General features: G+C 37.5%; 2 protein-coding genes across 2 annotated transcripts; both read left to right on the top strand.

Moving 5' to 3' along the window:
* The first annotated feature begins 696 nt into the window (after positions 1-696).
* Positions 697-5,476, top strand: LOC118051829 (uncharacterized). Its single transcript, XM_035062565.2, has 5 exons — positions 697-1,262; positions 1,372-2,498; positions 3,783-3,862; positions 4,252-4,516; positions 4,630-5,476. The coding sequence occupies exons 2-5, from the start codon at positions 1,724-1,726 to the stop codon at positions 4,887-4,889; spliced, it is 1,380 nt and encodes a 459-aa protein (XP_034918456.1). The 5' UTR covers positions 697-1,262; positions 1,372-1,723; the 3' UTR covers positions 4,890-5,476.
* Positions 5,477-10,391: 4,915 nt separating this feature from the next.
* On the top strand, positions 10,392-13,665 carry LOC118051828 (heat shock 70 kDa protein, mitochondrial). Its single transcript, XM_035062564.2, has 6 exons — positions 10,392-10,621; positions 11,095-11,171; positions 11,263-11,341; positions 11,436-12,002; positions 12,087-12,707; positions 12,881-13,665. Exons 1-6 carry the CDS (start codon positions 10,547-10,549, stop codon positions 13,511-13,513), a joined length of 2,052 nt encoding a protein of 683 aa, XP_034918455.1. The 5' UTR covers positions 10,392-10,546; the 3' UTR covers positions 13,514-13,665.
* The last annotated feature ends 5,378 nt before the right edge of the window (positions 13,666-19,043 follow it).

Here is a 19,043-nt window from a genome sequence, read left to right as displayed (position 1 = left end):
CTGGTTTGGGACTTTAGGTGTTTGCAGATTGTGAAATTGGGGATTGTTCTTCCATGGTTTGATTAGAGAAATAAAATAATTAATCGTGCTTTGATACCATGTAAGATTTATCAAAATCTAGAAAAGAAGAACAACTGACTCATGAAAGAAATAAGTTTTCTGCCTATAATGAATTTGTTTCTTCCACTCTTCTTGTGTTTCTCTTTACAGAAAGGACTAATATATATACTGTATACATATATTCTGTTAGTAACATATAACTGACTAGGGAAAAAGAAAAAAAAAAAAGGAGTGTCATCCAACTCATGCTAAAAACAAAAAATGCTAGTAAGAAAACAAAAAAATACAATAAAGCATGAGTTATCTATCCTCTTGTGCTTATGATGGGAGAGCTGAACGACTAGTTGTCGTGCCTCCACTAGTAATAATATTCATATCCCGTAATATCAATCACTTTATTGTTTTGAAAAAAATTAAAAAAACTAAAAAATCATAGTACAAAAGGTTAAGCTTTTTTTGCTCTTAAAAGTAATAAAGTTAAAACCTCAGCAAAATATTATTTTCAACGAGTCTCTGTTCACATTTTCTTAATTTTTTTTATAATTTAAATAACATAAATTCCTTATAGAAAGGGCAAGAGCGAAGAATCCAATAAACTCTGGTAATTCAAATTGTTATCCAGACGTGGTAAACCTGTTCTACCTTATCTGGACGAAATACGAACCTGCAAATTGCTATCATCCCATTCCTATAACGGGTGAAGGTGACCACTCAACTGCAAAACGACTACAATTTTTTCAACCGAAAAAGTAGTACGTGGATGAAATTGATTATTATTTTTTTTGGTTTTTTTGACCATTAACTTGAAGATATTTTAAATTTTTAATGTGGTAAACATGACAGTTTTGGTCTGTATATTATTGTTTTGAAGTAAAAATATTTAAAATATACAAGGAAGTTTCCTCGATGCTGCAGAACCTGCAACAACACGTATACGTGTTTGTGCCTTCCATCTCTTATAATCTCTGGACTTTTTCTCTCCTTTCAAATTATTCTTGAAAAGGTGACCCATTTTTTTTGCATCCTGTTTGAACAATTCAATACGGTTTGTCTGGTTGTTTATTGCTGAACCAAAGACCGAAAGAGGACTTTTGGGTTTATTTGCTCTCTTTTTGCTGATCTTTGGTGGCTTTTGAGGATTCTTGATCTGGGTTTTTCTTATTGAGGCCATTCCTCCGCGAAGTTTCAATCTTTTCAATGAGGTAAAATAACTCCTTTCTTTGTGTTTAATTAAGGATTATATGCCATCATTTTGATATTTTGGGACTGGGTGTAAGCTTAAAGATTGGGGATTTGTATTCCTTGTTTCAGGGTTTGATGAGCAGACAATTTGGAACGTTTGAGGCTTATAGGTGTGGATTACTTGTTTGTTGCATATTTTGCGAAGAACCTTTCTTGCATCTCTAGTGCTGGCTCTGACTTCTATTGAGGCAGTCTTAAGTGATTTTGATTCGATTCAGTGTCGCCTTCTTCAGCTCTGATATTGGAGCAATTAAGGAGTTTTTATGTCTATTCTTGTGATTTGACCATTGAAGAAGGATTTTGATATTGAACTCATATTCATATGTTGGCAAAGCTGACTTAGCAAGTTTTTGGATTGGATTGACTTGAGTTATATGCGTGCTACATTTTGGATTTGATAGTCATAGATAGCTAAAACGTTATGCATCCAGATAGGGAAGAGACTGTTGGGAACGGGGAGGCAGGGGAGATGGACGAAGGCCTCAAGGAGGATACACCTCTCGGGGGTGTCCCTCTCTACCGCCCCCGTTTTTCAGGTATGGTGAGACAGAAAGCCTATATATTTGATGGTAAGGGGAAGTATTACAACAAAGATTGGGATTTTGCAGAACCTAAAGAAAATGAGTTCTGTTGGTACCATGTAGAGCTTCCAAAAATTAATCAGAAGCTTCCGCTCTTTGCACAAAGCCTCATTGACATTCTTTGCCCTCCTTTGAAACTCCAAGATATTCTGTCACTAAGTAGCAATGGACCCTTCTGTAGTCATGTTGATGGAGCACTTGTGTTCAGAGTTAATTCTCCTGGTCCTCCAACTAGCAATTATACATTTAGATTAGCCGCTAGAGTTACTGAGAATTCGGTGATTACCGTGTCACTAGGACGGGTTCCAAGATTGGGTTTCTCGCCAACGAGTGAATCCCTTCTCTCTCAGATCCCTAGTGTGGAGACTCTTTCAAGTGGTGGGACTCCCTCGCATCGTGGAGGGGATCAAAATGAAGGAAGCGGGATTGTGATTAGAGAGCATGTTCTTGAGTTTTTATTAACAATGAACCACTCAGAGGAGGCTGATAATCCTGTGCCGGAATCTGTCTCAAATCTTGTTGTTCACATTATCGACACCCATCTTGACCACCTTCAAGATATTACCACCAAATTTGAGATGGAACTAGACTCTGTGGAGCTCGAATTAGACAAAGGTAAAATTCTTATATAATGACAACATACGGTCCCTGTTACAGAATCAAGGTTGACTTATTTTTTTTGTGCTCTACACTTACCATTTAGATTTATTTTGGGTTAAACGCTGTTAGTTTTGTTGCCTTTTTCTGTTGATGAAGATGGTTACAAGTGTGGAGTCCAGTCTGGTCATATATTTGCTTCCTATTTCTAGTGACCCTAGAGTGGTAACTTTTTTAATTTATCTGGAAGGGTTATTTGTATATGCACTTTATGCCATATGTTTATTTAGTAGTTGTGTATCCTTGTTTGGACGTGTAACTTCTGTTATAATTTTGGAAAATTGCAGCCTCTTAGATTCAGCTCTTCTTACAACAAGAAGCAAAGAAATGACAACTAGAGATATCAAAACTTGTCGAAAAAGCACTGTGTTGAAATGAAATTTCATAGGATTAATCCTGCATTTGCGACCTTATGGTTTTCCTCTGTCAGTATTGAAATTAAATTTTATTGGATATATCACCTATTAAACAGTGAATCTTACCACCCGCAGCTTGCAACTTGGAATGCATGATGTGTTGTTATTCTAGTGTCATGCTGAACTGATTTTCGATATGTTGGCTAACAAGAACATTTTTTGCACGTGGTAGAAGGTCATCAAAGCATTGCCAGATTCACTTGTGAAAGGGGAAGCTTGTTGCTAAATGTGCTAAATATGTTAAATACTATGTGGCAAGCTTCCCTGATAATATGAGAAACAATTTGCAGTTTGAAAAAAAGAAAGTTGATTGTTTTCCACATTGATGGATCTAAATAAGAGGCTAGGTATAGTAAATTTGTTTATCATGTCCCAAACGATTGTTCTAGGACAGTTATCCTTCTTCATGTGGCATGTCGTTCCATGTGCCTAATTTTTTGAAACATGAAGTCCTTTCGAATACATGATGGAATCTCACTGTTACCTTAAAATAGATTTTTATTGTCAAAAGTATTGCTTGATGCCCAGGATGTTATTCTTGCTAAATTAAAATCTATGCGAACTCCATGAGGAGGGAAAACAAAAAGGAAGTCTACATGAAAGTCTGGATTGTGTGAAAATATATGATAAATCAGCATGTCTATGGACCATCAAAGTACTCAAGAAAATATGGTCAGCAACAGCTACATGCCTCTATCTTTAGCAAAGAAAGCATTCCTTTTACTATTTGTCCTGAAACTCAAATTTGATGTCCTTTCTGTTTGGTACATGATTTCTTTTAAACTTTTGAATGGAAAGTGTGTGTTGTTTTGATGGTATACTGCAGGAGGTTTTGCACTGAAGAAACAGATGCTTGATGATAGAAGATTTCCCAAAATGCACCTTAATCTTCAACGTATATTGCAGGTAGTTTGCCCACCCTGTTTGGTTTCTTGTAAAGATAAGTTGCTAGGGACATTGCCACATAAGTAGGTTTTTGTGTAATGCTCGCACAAAATCAGTCTGGACAAGGTGCAAAGACCACTCTACTCCAACAGCAGAATGCATGAAGCTTGAAGTCCTTGTTTGGTATCGTTGAATTCTTTTGGGGGTCTGTAGCATGAAAGTTTAAATCACTGCAGTTGGCCAGTGACCATAATGGTTTCCAAGTGCTTTAATTTTATACCAATGGCATCATCTCTGCATGTTGTACAGGAATGCATCCTAGAAATTGATATTTTGGATCGTTTCTAGGATATTTGGAAAATATAAAATAGAAACACATGCATTAAACCTTGTATTTTAACTGAACTCAGGTGATTGCTCATGGGGAGCAAGTATTTCCACGAGTAAAAGAAAAATGTTCTTCAAAAAAATGGTTTTCCAGTGAAGACATAAACTCCCTGGAAGAGTTAATTGGAAGGCTAAGGAGGCTAAAAGAGAATGTGGGGTTTATATCAAATCGTGTCACGGCAATTCAGGCAGGTCTGGATAGCTGGCAGGCTGAGCAAATAAACAAGAAATTGTACTATCTCTCGTTCCTCTCAATAATATTCCTCCCATTGTCAATCATTACTGGAGGTAAACTTTTCTCTCCTGCTTTTCTTCTCTTTTTTTTGGGTCTTAGTCACACCTTGGATAACTGTTAGAAGCATCATCTGATACTGCCATCTTTTTTTGGAAACTCCCAACAGTCTTTGGCATGAATGTGGGAGGAGTTCCATGGACAGAGCAAAAGAACCCAGAGGTGAAAGCTGGTTTCCGCAATGTGATGTTTGTCTGTGTGGGAGTGCTAGCTCTCGTGCTTCTGTGCTTCCTTTTCCCAGCTCTTTACAGCCGTATAGCTGCCTGGCGACGAATGATTGCTTTGAAAAGAAGCTGGTCTCTCAACAGGAGATCTTTTCTCAAGAGAACTCTTCCAGTTAAAGAGAGAGGCAGCTATGTTCGCCTTTGAGAGGAAGCCGAAGGAAGAGGGTGATGTTTCCTGTTGCAGAATTTATCTTCACACCTGAAGATACATGTCCTAAAGGAAACTTCTTGCGCGCGGGGCTTGGATCTGTTTGTTTCCTTGATTCTTGAATTACTCTGCCTTTCTTTACCATGATCAGGAGCTTGGATGAAAATGAGGGCCGTTAAGTTTAGCTATTTCCTCTATGAACTGAGATGTCTGCACTCTGCAGCTTAACAATTGTCAATGATATCATTGACCCAGCCTCAGAAATGGAAATTATGGTAGAAGCACACGATTTTTTTTATTCTTTTCAATCTGGATAATATGCAAGAGTTCTTCGGCGAGCCTTTTCTGTTTCTTATACGATGAAGTTGTTAATGGCGGCATCTTTTGTAATCTTTGTAACACACTGCACAGGTATATCATTCATCGTTATAAATTTGTTTATGTTCAGAGTTTGTACTATGACTAGCTATTTTACCTTGTAATTTTTATTTTTATTAAAATCTGGTTATGTAAGCAAGAATTTAAAGGTTTATGTAAATATCTATCTATATAAATAAAATGAGATAATTATTTGTTTGTGTTTAGTGGATTTATTTATTAAAATTAATAAAAAATAATATAAATAAAAATACATGAACTAATTGAATAAAAATAAAAAATATATTATATTAAGACTAAACATATTAAAAATATTATTGTTGTATGTGTGTGGTATTGCAGTGAATGAGAATTGAATTTTTTTTGTTATGAGTTAAAAAGATAAGAAATTCTTGTATTTTATTAATTAAAAATGTTTCGAGCCATCATATAGTATTTTAATTATTAGAAATCTTAATTAATTAGTCTTAGAATTTACATAAAAGGACTAAATATTTATAAAAAGAATAATATCATTTCTAATACATTCTATCTACAATAAATTGTATTATTTATTTATTTAAGTACTAAAATATTATTGTGTTTTTTTATTCATATGGCATGTATTTTGGTGTGATGTGAGTGGTTGCTGCTGCTGGTCTTGGCCATGTGTGTGTTGATTGTCTTTGAGTTTTTTTTTTTTGAGGTAGTTTTTGTGGTTGTAATTTTTTAAAAATATGGTTTAGTGTGGTTAATTGGATTTAGTTATGTATTTGGTAAAAATTATAGTTGAGGTTTATGTATAGTAAAAAAATATGTATAAAATATTTGATTGTAGTTGATTTTCAAAAATTCTTTTTACTTGGAAATGCATCAAAATAATTTTTTTATTTTTTAAAAATTATTTTTTAATATCAGCACATCAAAATGATCTGAAAATATAAAAAAATTAATTTAAAATAAAGAAATAAATAAATAAAATTTAAATTTTCAAAAATATGTTTTTTAAAATACAAAAATAAATAAACTTTTACGAAACTCAGTTAAAATAATATTTAAAAACTAAAAACTGGTTTATAAAAATTGTATCTCAAACTTGATTTTTTAATAAATTTCATATTATAAAACACAATCTGATATATTAATGATCATTTACTGAGTTTTTTACACCAAAAACGTAAAAACTAAACCTCAACAAACGGACTTTTAAAAATGAACAAAGGCTGTCTGTCAGGTTTTTCAATGAAGGAAGAGGCAGTTGCTATCGAGAGATGCTGCTACCGTTGTCTGGAGGATGAAGATATGAAAATTTGTACAAGAATTAACTTTTTTCTTTTTCTTTGAAAAAAATCGGAAGTCATGAGTTCAAAAAGGGTTGACCACTAACCACTTAAAAGCATTTGGATGCATACATCCGGTGAGTAACCTTTTCCTTTTCTATTTCCTTTTTTTTCCCAAGAAAAAAAAAAAAAAAAAAAAAAAAAAAAGGGCCTGCCACGTCTCTAGAATCGTGGGCATCCTCTTTCCCTCGCTTGGCAACACGACAGCATGACCCCAAACATATCCAAAAAACGACTCCATTTCAAAAGTGACATGTCGTTGAGGCTTCGATTTATTATTCTTCAAGAAACGAGTTAGAGGTGTATTTGGCCCCCCTACTCTTAAACTATCACATTTTGATCTTACTATATATTTTCTCATATTTTCATCCCTTAATTCATTATTTGTAACAATTTGGTCCTTGTGTCAATTTCCACAACTAAATAAATAACCAATGATATAAACATATAAAGAATATCAAAATTACTGTATTTTATATCCAGTAATTGTGTATAGTACAAGGGTGGTATTATTTTTATTCCGCGGTCGGTAATCTTACTCTGTAATCTACGTACTTTCGTTACTTGGAATATCTCCGATTAAATAATAACATGTATTAAACGTTGGTGTTACATTTGTATGTTTTTCTTTTAATTAGGATATTCAATTTTACTTTTATTTTCATCACTTATCATAAAATAGATCTTCTTCAGAATAAAATTCATACTATTTTCTTTTTTTTGTTAAATAAGTTTTTCGTGTTCGAGACATTATCAACCAAATAGAATATGTATTTCAAAAAATATAGACCAATTAAAATTTTTATTTTTTCATTTTTTATATACTTATTTTTTCATTTTAATAATTAAAAAATAATATTAATAATGTTTTTATTATGTTAAAGTAAGATATGTTACAAACCCTACGAAGAGGGTTGTTGATGCTAAAGATCTGGTGCGTGCAGAGGCGGAAGGAGGGGGGGCAAGCAGGGCCCCCCTAAAATATTTCGCCTCTATATATATATATATATTATTAGGTAATTAAGTGTGGATGAGGTTTTTTATTCTACAAAAGTAAGATTTTTTACTGTAATTAAGTGTGATTTTTCAATTTAAAATTTTTTAAAATTAATTTACGTGCCCTAATATAAATTCTGTAAATATAAATTTATTACTTTGCACAATAAATTTTGCAGCCGGTCAAAAACAAAAATATAAATATAAATTATAAGTAAAACTTTTCAACGAAAAAATTAAAATAGAGCCATCAATTAATTTATTTTTCATTAAACAAAACAAGTTAACTTAAATTTAAAATCTATTTTTATTTTATTTTGAGATGTTTGTTAATAATTTGATGAGGTTTTTTTTATATAATTCTTTCTTTTTTGCTTTATTTTTTTCTTAGATCTGCTAATTTTACCAAAAAAATTTTGAATTCTTATTATAGTGTTTTTTTTAATTAATTAAATATATTTCATTGGTTTGTTTTGATTATACTTTGATTTTTTTTTTTTATGTTTTGTTTTTAGCAGAATCACCAAAATTATCAATTTTTTTCTCACGATATATGTTTTGATTTTAGGTTGAACCATGAACAAAATAACAAGAATTTGATTTTTTTTTCAAAAAAAAATATTGATAACTTGCAGCCTAGTAAACCAACTCCAATGTGTAATGTTAAAGTTATGATTGAGCAACTCTAATGCATCTCAGTTTACAAAGAACCCGTGTGGATTAGTGAGAATAGTTCTTTATTATTTTTTGTTTTATTTCAAAGTTTATCAAACATAAATAATGCTTCGTTTTAGCTAATGTTTCTTATATGCTTTGTATGTTTATATTTGATAGATATAAAGACCAATATTAAAGTGATGAATGTATTATGAAGATGAAATTAACTTGGTTGCTTTGACTCAATTTGGTATTTCTTCAAACCTTTTACTTCATACAAAGATCATTATATGTTTATAGTAAGTTATTTGAATAAAACTAAATTATACAGGTTTTTTTACCTCTCATATACAATAAAGTAAAATAAATATTATATTTTATTATATTAATTATGATTCCTAATAAATAATTCTAGCTCCACCATGCGTGCATGGGAATGGCAAGAAGCAATTAAAGAACGCTTATGTGATAAAAAAGAATAATATAGCCGGGGATTCAAAAGGATCAGATCTTCTGAGCATTAATGGAGCTACCATGAAGGATTTCATTGTTGGCACATCTCTGGTTGATAATAATATGCTGAAAATTACAGCTTCCTCAACGGGAAACACAAGTGATCATCATAGGAATATGCGGGGAAGGGAAGATAATCCTCTTGATCCGGGCCGGTGTTTGTCATGATAGTGCTCTTCCAAGGACTATATCTTCTATTTTGCAACCAACGGAGGGTTTGAAGGATGATCTATATATCTAAGCAGGTAGAAATTCATCAGAAGGTAAGCTCGTGAGTGGACAAAGGGATGGCGATGGATGTAACACACCAGTGATGTTGAAAGCTGCTTCTACTATATATCTATACTTTTATCATGATTGTTTTACTGACTGCTGATCTATTCTTGTCTGGGATGTTCGGGGTGCTGCTAATATGAATAGCAACAGCCATTGCAAAGAGTTAATATGCAGGTACCATCCTTCTTTGGTTGTTTTACTTGAAACTCATATCCAGTTTTGCTAGAGCCTCTAATTTCTGGATGCAGCTAGGTTGCTCGCCTGCAGCAATTAGGGAGGCTAATGGTCATTCGGGAGGGATCTGGGACGTCCTTATGACGGGGAGGAACTATCATGAAGGCTTTTAGCTACATGAGAGATGATTTTGTCTACGGACTAGGCGCTGGTGATCTTTCATTATGGCATGATAAATGGTTTTTGAGGAGGGAATTTTAGCAATCTTGGTCCCGGTAGTTCATATCACAGATACAGTAGTAAAGGACCTTTGGCCCCATGATACTTGGGAATTTTCAACATTTAGCTACATGCCAGACCACTTGAAGAACCGCATTATTACTTTCCCCATCCCAAGGAATGCTTCTACTATGTAATGTTGCTTGGTGTCCATCCGTGGCAGGAGTGTATACGTCAAGATCAGCTTACAACTGGTTGTTATTTCGATCTAGGGAGCTAATGTGTTGTACTAAATGGCCTTGGCTGTTAAGGTTACATGCTCCAAAGAAGACAAAAATGTTGATATGGATTGTGTTTCATAATAGTTTACTAATGAGATCTCTTGATTTGCTCGACAAGTTATAGCCACGAGTCCTTCATGCAACAGATGTCACCTTACAAGTAATTAAGGATGCCTTTCATTGCCTTCGAGATTATAGAGAAACAAGGAGTGTATGGGACAAACTTGGCTTTAGTACTGTAACTAGGGTTTTGATCTGTGTTGACGTTGCTGAGCACTGGATTGTTTAATGGCTTCATCAGATAGTGCTCACTCGTTTTTTTAGTGTGCTATGGTGGTTATGGAGGCTTTAAAATGTTGTCGTTTTTAGCACTGCTTATGGAAGACTGATAGATTGGCTGAACACTGTGCAGGTTTAACATGGAAGAATAATAATGCTACAGCTACTACTCATCGAGTTTTATCGTGGCAACGACTCGAGGATGATTTTTATCAAGCATGGTGTTGACGGTAGTTCTCTAGGAAACCCAGGGAAAGCTGGTTTCGGGGGCCTACTTCGCAATGATATTGAGATGTATAAATAAAATAGTAAGAGAACCAAAGTGAAACAATCAAGAGAGTAAAGGGACCAAACGAAGCATTGCAACAATTCTGTGTATTTTGCAGTGAGGGTCTGCATTTCTAGAACCTTCTGTCTCTTGCTAGAGAAATCCCTTGCGAATTGCGCCTCTTTAAAAAGCCTTGCACCACAAAACCCTAAACCCTTATTTACAGACCTCTATTACAGTCTTTACGTCCTTCTCTACCTCCAACCCGAATTAAACTGGTAGATTTCTTCACTTATGGCCACGGCAGCTCTCATCCGCTCTCTACGACGCCGTGACGTCGCCTCCGCTCCTCTTTCAGCCTACAGATGCGTAAGTCTCTAAACATTTCTGCTCCTTTTCTTCTTCAGTTTTTCCGATTTGGTAATTTGTTAAAAGATATCAAACCGAGACTTGAACTTGATGCTAGAAGAATAAATAAAATATTAGTTTTTTTTTGTTATGGTAGTTTTGAAACTCGGCCCCTTAAAGGACTTGTCTGTGTTGGGTTTTCTCATTTCATTTCCTTAAACAATCATGCATCGCTGTTTTTTTCTTTTTTTGAATTTAAAGCTTTTGTTTTGTATTTGTTTTTGTGTTAATTACCAGCTGATATGCTTTATATATGGAAGTTTTAAATACTAAGTTTGACCAATATTTGTGAAAAAAAATGTAGATAATGATTGCAAAATTGGTGCTTTTCTTACGAATCCATAGTTGCTGTTTGTCTGACTCATTAAAAGCTGTTTGAGAATTGAGGTTGAGATTGTGAAATGGCTGAGTTTTGGTGTTCATCTGTTGTGCAGTTGACTAATAATGTGAAGCCATCGTGGGCTCCTTCTAATTTCAGCCAAAATTGGGCTGGTTTGTCCAGAGCTTTCAGGTAGCTTATTAAATTTTTGGTGATTGTATTTGTTTTAATTTGCATCTGTTTTTTATTTGCTGAAATATTGAGTGTTTCCTATTCTGTTCAGTGCAAAACCTGCAGGTGGAGATGTTATTGGTGTTGATTTGGGCACCACAAATTCATGTGTTGCTGTTATGGAAGGGAAGGTTAGAATGACATTTGTTCTGCTCGTTTATCTATTTGCTTGTTACTTGGCTTTCTTTTCCCTTTTGTTCTAATTGATTCCATGACCGTGTACAGAATCCCAAAGTCATTGAGAATGCTGAAGGGTCTAGGACAACCCCTTCAGTTGTTGCCTTCACCCCAAAGGGGGAGTTGCTTGTGGGCACTCCAGCAAAACGTCAGGCTGTGACTAATCCAAGCAATACAGTTTTTGGAACTAAGCGTTTGATTGGTAGGAAGTTTGATGACCCTCAAACACAAAAGGAGATGAAAATGGTTCCATATAAGATAGTCAGGGCTCCAAATGGTGATGCATGGGTTGAAGCCAATGGGCAGCAATATTCACCTAGCCAAATTGGGGCCTTTATTCTGACCAAGATGAAAGAAACTGCAGAAGCATATCTTGGAAAAGGAATTACAAAAGCTGTGATCACTGTGCCAGCCTATTTCAATGATGCTCAAAGACAAGCTACAAAGGATGCTGGAAGAATTGCTGGCCTTGATGTGCAGAGAATCATCAATGAACCTACAGCAGCAGCACTTTCCTATGGTATGAACAACAAAGAGGGTCTCATTGCAGTTTTCGACCTTGGTGGTGGGACGTTTGATGTTTCTATCTTAGAGATCTCAAATGGTGTTTTTGAGGTATGTGTCGTGCTGTTCTATTTAGGTTAACTCTGTTTTTCATTTCTTTTTGCAAATTAAACTAAGTGACTGGTCCTTATTTAGGTTAAAGCAACAAATGGTGACACATTCTTGGGAGGAGAGGATTTTGACAACACCCTTTTAGAGTATTTGGTCGATGAATTTAAGAGAACTGAAAGAATTGATCTTTCAAAAGACAAGCTTGCCTTGCAGAGGCTCCGTGAAGCAGCAGAAAAGGCTAAGATAGAGCTCTCATCAACAACTCAGACTGAAATCAACTTGCCGTTCATCACGGCTGATTCGTCAGGTGCTAAACATTTGAATATCACACTGACCAGATCCAAATTTGAAAGCTTGGTGAATCACTTGATTGAAAGGACCAGAATCCCATGCAAGAACTGTTTGAAGGATGCTGGCATATCCACCAAGGAAGTTGACGAGGTTCTTCTTGTTGGAGGAATGACTCGTGTGCCCAAGGTTCAAGATATAGTAGCTGAGATCTTTGGAAAGAGCCCTAGCAAGGGAGTAAACCCAGACGAGGCGGTGGCTATGGGAGCTGCACTTCAGGGTGGAATTTTACGTGGAGATGTCAAAGAATTGCTCCTCCTTGATGTCACTCCCTTGTCACTTGGTATAGAGACACTTGGTGGCATCTTCACCAGGTTGATCAGCAGGAACACGACAATTCCTACAAAGAAGTCTCAGGTGAGGCTTCACTGCCAAATCTGTATTCAAATTTTTATCTTGAAAAATTGTAATTGGGGGCAATAAGTTGCCATGCCTGTGCTAGTGTCTAGGTGGCCCAATATACTGATATTTGTCTGTTCTAGGTGCCCTGTGCTTGTATACTTCTCTGATACAGTTTTCTTGTATCCCAGGCTTTCTCCACAGCTGCTGACAACCAGACCCAGGTTGGTATCAAGGTGCTACAAGGTGAGCGTGAAATGGCATCTGACAACAAGCTATTGGGAGAATTTGATCTTGTCGGTATTCCACCAGCTCCCAGGGGCATGCCTCAGATTGAGGTGACCTTTGATATTGATGCCAATGGTATTGTTACTGTCTCTGCCAAGGACAAAACCACTGGCAAAGAACAGCAGATCACCATCCGTTCATCAGGAGGTCTTTCAGAAGATGAGATTGAGAAGATGGTCAAGGAGGCTGAACAGTTTGCTCAGAAGGATCAGGAGAGAAAGGCCTTGATTGATATAAAAAATAGCGCAGACACCACTATCTACAGCGTAGAGAAAAGCCTTAATGAGTACAGGGAGAAGATTCCCTCTGAAATCTCGAAGGAGATTGAAGATGCTGTTGCAGATTTGAGGAAGGCAATGGGCGGAGACAGCGTTGATGATATCAAATCCAAACTAGACGCCGCAAACAAAGCAGTTTCAAAGATTGGAGAGCACATGTCCAAGGGCAGCAGTGGTGGAGGTGATGGTGCTTCTGGAGGAGGTTCACAGGGTGGTGACCAGACACCTGAGGCTGACTACGAGGAGGTGAAGAAGTGAGGGGTTAACTTCGGTTGCTGTCATTTTTGACATGGCTTACAGTCATATTTGAAAGAAGATCCTTTTTAACTATATATGCACTTAGGATGTACGTTTCCTAGCGGTTTTGTATCTAAATGGTGAGATTAAATTGAATGTATTATTTTTGTGCATTTGCAAACCGCCTGTGGAGACCGAGGCCGAGGCCCTTTTAATTATATCAATAACCAAATTTTTCTGGGAGGAGATTGTTTGTCCATTTGACAACTGCCTATGAATACCGCGGCGGAGGCCCTTTCATTGCCGCTGTAGCTCACTTGCTCTGCTCAGGGCGGATAGCTACCTGAACCTGCTCACCGCTGTTTAAGTTGCTTGTAATGATAATGGAATGGTAAAGAAGTAAATATCTGCTTGTAATGATAATAGTTGGTGGATGTGCTGGGCGAAATCCGGGGACCGGTGGTGTACTGATAATTGCTCAACGGAGGGGCAAGCACACTGAGACACAATATTTTACGTGGTTCGGCAAAACCGCCTACATCCACGGGAGAGGTCCATTGTATTTAGAGATAGAGAAAGGATTGCAATAAATACATGGAGGAGGATATAATCACTCAACTCCCATCTCACTCTCGCTGCCTTGCAGCTGTAGGGCTGCTGCCATTGGCAGCAGCCCTTCCTCTTCTCTTTCTCTTCACACTCACGTTATTCACAACTCTCACGAAACTCTCTTTGTATGGTGTCTATTTATAGCCATGATGGTGGCTTCTCTTCTTCTTTCCAGCAGCTGCAGCTGCAGTCAATGGTGGCTGCCATCTTCTTCAACAAAGGCTGCTGGTCAATGGTAATGTTAGGCACATTAAATGGCAACACACCTAACAAACCTAACAATCACCCCCTTTGACATTTATATGGGCAATTGTCCTCTTGCTTCTTCAGCACAATCTTGCATCCTGCAGCTCTTCCAAGCTTACCATTCCGAGAGCGTCTCCGGCCAAGTTTACAGGTACTCGCCAAACCTTTCAATCACCAGAGTCACCAAAGCACACCCTTGCTTACACCAAAGGATCACTTCAACCAGATGGTTTCACACATCACATCTGAAGAGTGTTAACGCTTGTCTCTGGGAACATTCCCCTTCGAGCGTATCAACCATGCTCGGTCCGGAATGATTTATCAAGCCTCACACCAAGGCTTACAACACCCCCTCAAACGGATATTCTAAGTGCGACAGTCATTATTTGAGTATCTCAATATGATCACAAGCCCACCACTCTTCCAAGAGTCTACTCATCCAGGAGTTGCGCCTGCCCTCTGTTCCACCATAGGAACCACGCCTTACTTCTCCATGAGTCTCTCGCTCTTAGTCGTAAGAGTCCAGGTAGCTCTCCACCTTTAACCATGGGGGCAGCCCATTAAAGGTTGATCCATATCTATCTCCATACTCTGAGTATTACAATGTCATTACTGAGCTCACCACCTTGACAAGAGTCAACTCGTTCCCGGAACCTGCGCATGCCCTCTGCTCCTTCATAGCAGCCGCGTCTTAATGCTCCACAAGTTACCCACTTATTGTCTAAGGCAAATGTCTTCTAGCTCATTGATCTTTAGCATGGGGGCAATATCCATGAAAGTCAATCCTGCATTTGTCTTCATACTCATCATAGCCACTTCATTGGCTATCCATCTGTCCACTTATATCTAGCCATCACATCGGCTCTGGGGCGTTCTGAACTGGGGCTCCTATCATGGCCCTCACACCTTCTCCCGAGGTGTCTCCGCTCGTCGTCATGCGGCGGTCTGTACTGGGCTCACATCGTGGCCCACACACCTTCTTCTTAGGTGTCTCCGCTCATCGTCATGCAGCGGTTTGAAATCTGGGCTCGTATCATGGCCCTCACACCTTTCATCAGAGGTGTCTCCGCTCGTCTTGGAGCGGTCTCATCCTCTTTCATCGGGATGACTCAAGTGGCTTCAAGATTCTCTACCACCATGTGGACTTGGGAGATATTACTGCCACTGACTACATAGAAAGAGAAAGTTGCGGTATACTCCTCGCAATCCTCCACCTCGATTTCTATGTTTGGAGCTTCTACGCCTTTCTGCTTGACTGCTCCTCCTACACCACTCTTTTTGGTGTCTTCGCCTTTCATCATAGGCGGTCGCCTTTTATCACAGGCGTTCGCACCCCCTCAATTAGGTGCCTCTGCAACAGCTCTCTTTCCATCCTTGCATGCATTGGAAAGGTCTTCGCTTGTTGTCTTCATCAAGAGCATAAAAGACTTCCTGTTGTACAAACTTTAACAGTCTCTGCTCTGAGCTTCATCTGGGAACACTTCTTCTCCTTGCACCTGTTGTCTCATTACAGTACCTCATTGGATCCCTCGGGTACTCTTGCACAATCTCCGTGTGCCCTCGTGCAATTTCTGTTCTCCAGATTTCTCCCTATTCCTTATTTATGTTTGACAGCAGCTCATCCTGTCACAACACCTGTCCAAGTCAAAATAGGGTGACAATCTTCATTCCCTTGCTGTATTTCTCTTTCATTATCAGGGTCTTCATCAATTCTCCCCTCGAGAAATCACAGTCACCGAATCTGCCTTCTTTGGAGAAATCACAACTCCATTAGATCCTTGATCATGCGGAACCCAACTGTTCCTTTGTGCCGTCATCCTGCTAGTCTTCAACCGTTTCATTACAAACTGCTATATATACGAAAATAATACCGTATGGATAATCCTTCCACTAAGCAAGTTCCCAGGAAAGATTGGAGGGGTCACAACGGTCCCGCTTAAAACCCAATCTCCTAGACAGAACTTCTTAGGCCATATCTATCCATCGTACTGTCTCTTCGTATATACAACCATTTGCTAGCTTTGTTGCGGCTTTCCTTTACAAGTGATCTGGGATATACAGGTTTAATACATGATTTCTCAACATCTAGCGAGACTACTAGTGTTTAGATTCGTCAAGATTGGTCTTCATCAATTTCCACTCTACACCTCAAATCGTCCACATCTCGGGTGTCCTGAGTGTCCCAATTTTGCCTTCCATCAAGGCATTATATTTTTTCATTTAACAGTTTAGCACATGTAATTGGGTAAACATGTGCACCTTCTTCTTCTTCTTCTCCATCGACCACCATGATGACCCTCAGATGCCTCCTGATCGGGCAATCTCTCTTCAATAATTCACCACTGCCATTTTCGGTCTCGAAACTCAACGATCAGACTGTACCATTGCATCCGGAATGACCAAATTAGCTGGAAACATGTCTTGAATCGTCCAAATCGCACTTCAGACGGCTAAGATTTGATCAAAACAATTCTGGCCTGATCAACGGCTCAAATTCAATCTCAGATCCGGTTGCACGTAGGATCAGCTACACTGGATCCTATCCCTCGGCTCGCGGCTCGGCTCAGTTCCAACTCGGTTCGGCTCAACTCGGCTCGGCGTGGCTCGGCTCGCGGCTGATGACATGGCATGTGGGTCCCACTGTGCTGACGTGTCTGCTGGCATGGCATGCTGACTGTGTTTGCTGACGTCACCAATACATCATGCTGATGACATCTTGGGCCATGCTTATTGTGCATGATGACGTCATAAATTACGTCATGATGACGTCATCCTTACCCGGGTCAGGAAAAATCAAACACCACTTAAACACAATTTAAGTGGTATGGTCAAAACACAATTTTGACAACTTTCATTTTTGAGCAAAAATCAAACACCACTTAAACCATATGCTCTGATACCAATTGCTGGGCGGAATCCAGGGACCGGTGGTGTACTGATAATTGCTCAACGGAGGGGCAAGCACACTGAGACACAATATTTTACGTGGTTCGGCAAAACCGCCTACATCCACGGGAGAGGTCCATTGTATTTAGAGATAGAGAAAGGATTACAATAAATACATGGAGGAGGATATAATCACTCAACTCCCATCTCACTCTCGCTGCCTTGCAGCTGCAGGGCTGCTGCCATGGGCAGCAGCCCTTCCTCTTCTCTTTCTCTTCACACTCACGTTATTCACAACTCTCACGAAACTCTCTTTGTATGGTGTCTATTTATAGCCATGATGGTGGCTTCTCTTCTTCTTTCCAGCAGCTGCAGCTGCAGTCAATGGTGGCTGCCATCTTCTTCAACAAAGGCTGCTGGTCAATGGTAATGTTAGGCACATTAAATGGCAACACACCTAACAAACCTAACAGGATGCTCCTCCGTTACGCGTCCATGTAAAGAAATAGTTTGTAACTTCAGCTTAGCAGCCTTGACTGGACTGGATGAACCGTATAAATTGACGCGCCAGAGGTTTCCTTTCGGCACGGTGGCAGGCAGTTTTCTCAGGGAGGTTGCTAAAGGATTGCACGACATGTGAAAAATGACTGGGGGAATGAGACCGCAATGAGCACCTGAATCGTTTCCATGGTTGTTCTTTTGATTTTTTTTTATTTTTCACACAGTAACTCTGTATTCACGAGAACGTCCAATGCTCCTCAGATTCACGATCGCCGTCTTCTCAGGAATTACTTTTTGATGCATCTGTGTTATTTGCCAGATGCATGGGTTCAACACTCATCTTGGTTAACAACTCAGACTCTCAGAGTGCGTGTTTTGAAAGAAAATTTTCTTGGTAGATGCTTCTTCTCTCTGTTTGTTTTTTCAGTGTAAAACAAGCATTGAAAAATTGATCAAGGTCAATTTTTTGAATAACAATAATATTCTTATTTTGAAATTAGAATCTCCATTTATCTTGCTTGTGTTACAGTGTGATCTTCTATTTTTGGATTCCACTCTTTTTTCGGGAAAATAATAAAATTGGTCGGCTATTAATCCAGTCCTTTAATTGTGCAAAATAGAAAATTGACATAATCAATTTATGGATTCAAAAAAAACTTAAATTATCAATAAAAATATGACCTAATTTTTAAAAAAACTTTCAAGATGATAATTTTTTTTTTAAAAAATATATTGTAACAATGACATATTGGATTGATCTTGGTCCCTTCGTCATCCAAGTCATGAATTCTATTGGGTTTAATAACTTTTTTGTTTATAAATTATTTTTATTTAATTATATGATAAAAATATATCCTCGTAAAATTGAAAAGCAATTCTAAAATAAATTTTTATTAGAGAAAGAGATAGCCTTATACAAAATATGAAGGATGAGATAAAAAAAAAACCAATCAAAGAAAATTAAAGGATCAAAAAACAAAAAAAAAATGGTCGGTGAATAAATTTATTAAACTTATGAATGTAGTAACCCGACCTAGCACGACAACATGTAAACTTGGTTATGGAATCTAATGAGATTATAGTTTGTTTTTTAAAAATTATTTTTATTTAATTATATGATAATAAAAATAGACGGTTACAAAATCAAAGACCAATCTAATACTGATATTTTTTTAAGACCACGATAATCTTATAGAAAACAAAATAAAATCAATTATAAAACTAAATTTTTAATTAATCCAATATTAAAAAATAAAATAAAAAATAATTAAAAAAATTCGTTAAACCCGTGAATCAAGTCAATTAACTA

This window comes from Populus alba, chromosome 11, assembly GCF_005239225.2.
Source record: "Populus alba chromosome 11, ASM523922v2, whole genome shotgun sequence".
Classification (NCBI taxonomy): domain Eukaryota; kingdom Viridiplantae; phylum Streptophyta; class Magnoliopsida; order Malpighiales; family Salicaceae; genus Populus; species Populus alba.
Note: the sequence above shows the minus strand (reverse complement) of the source record. Positions and strands in the feature narration are given on the sequence as shown.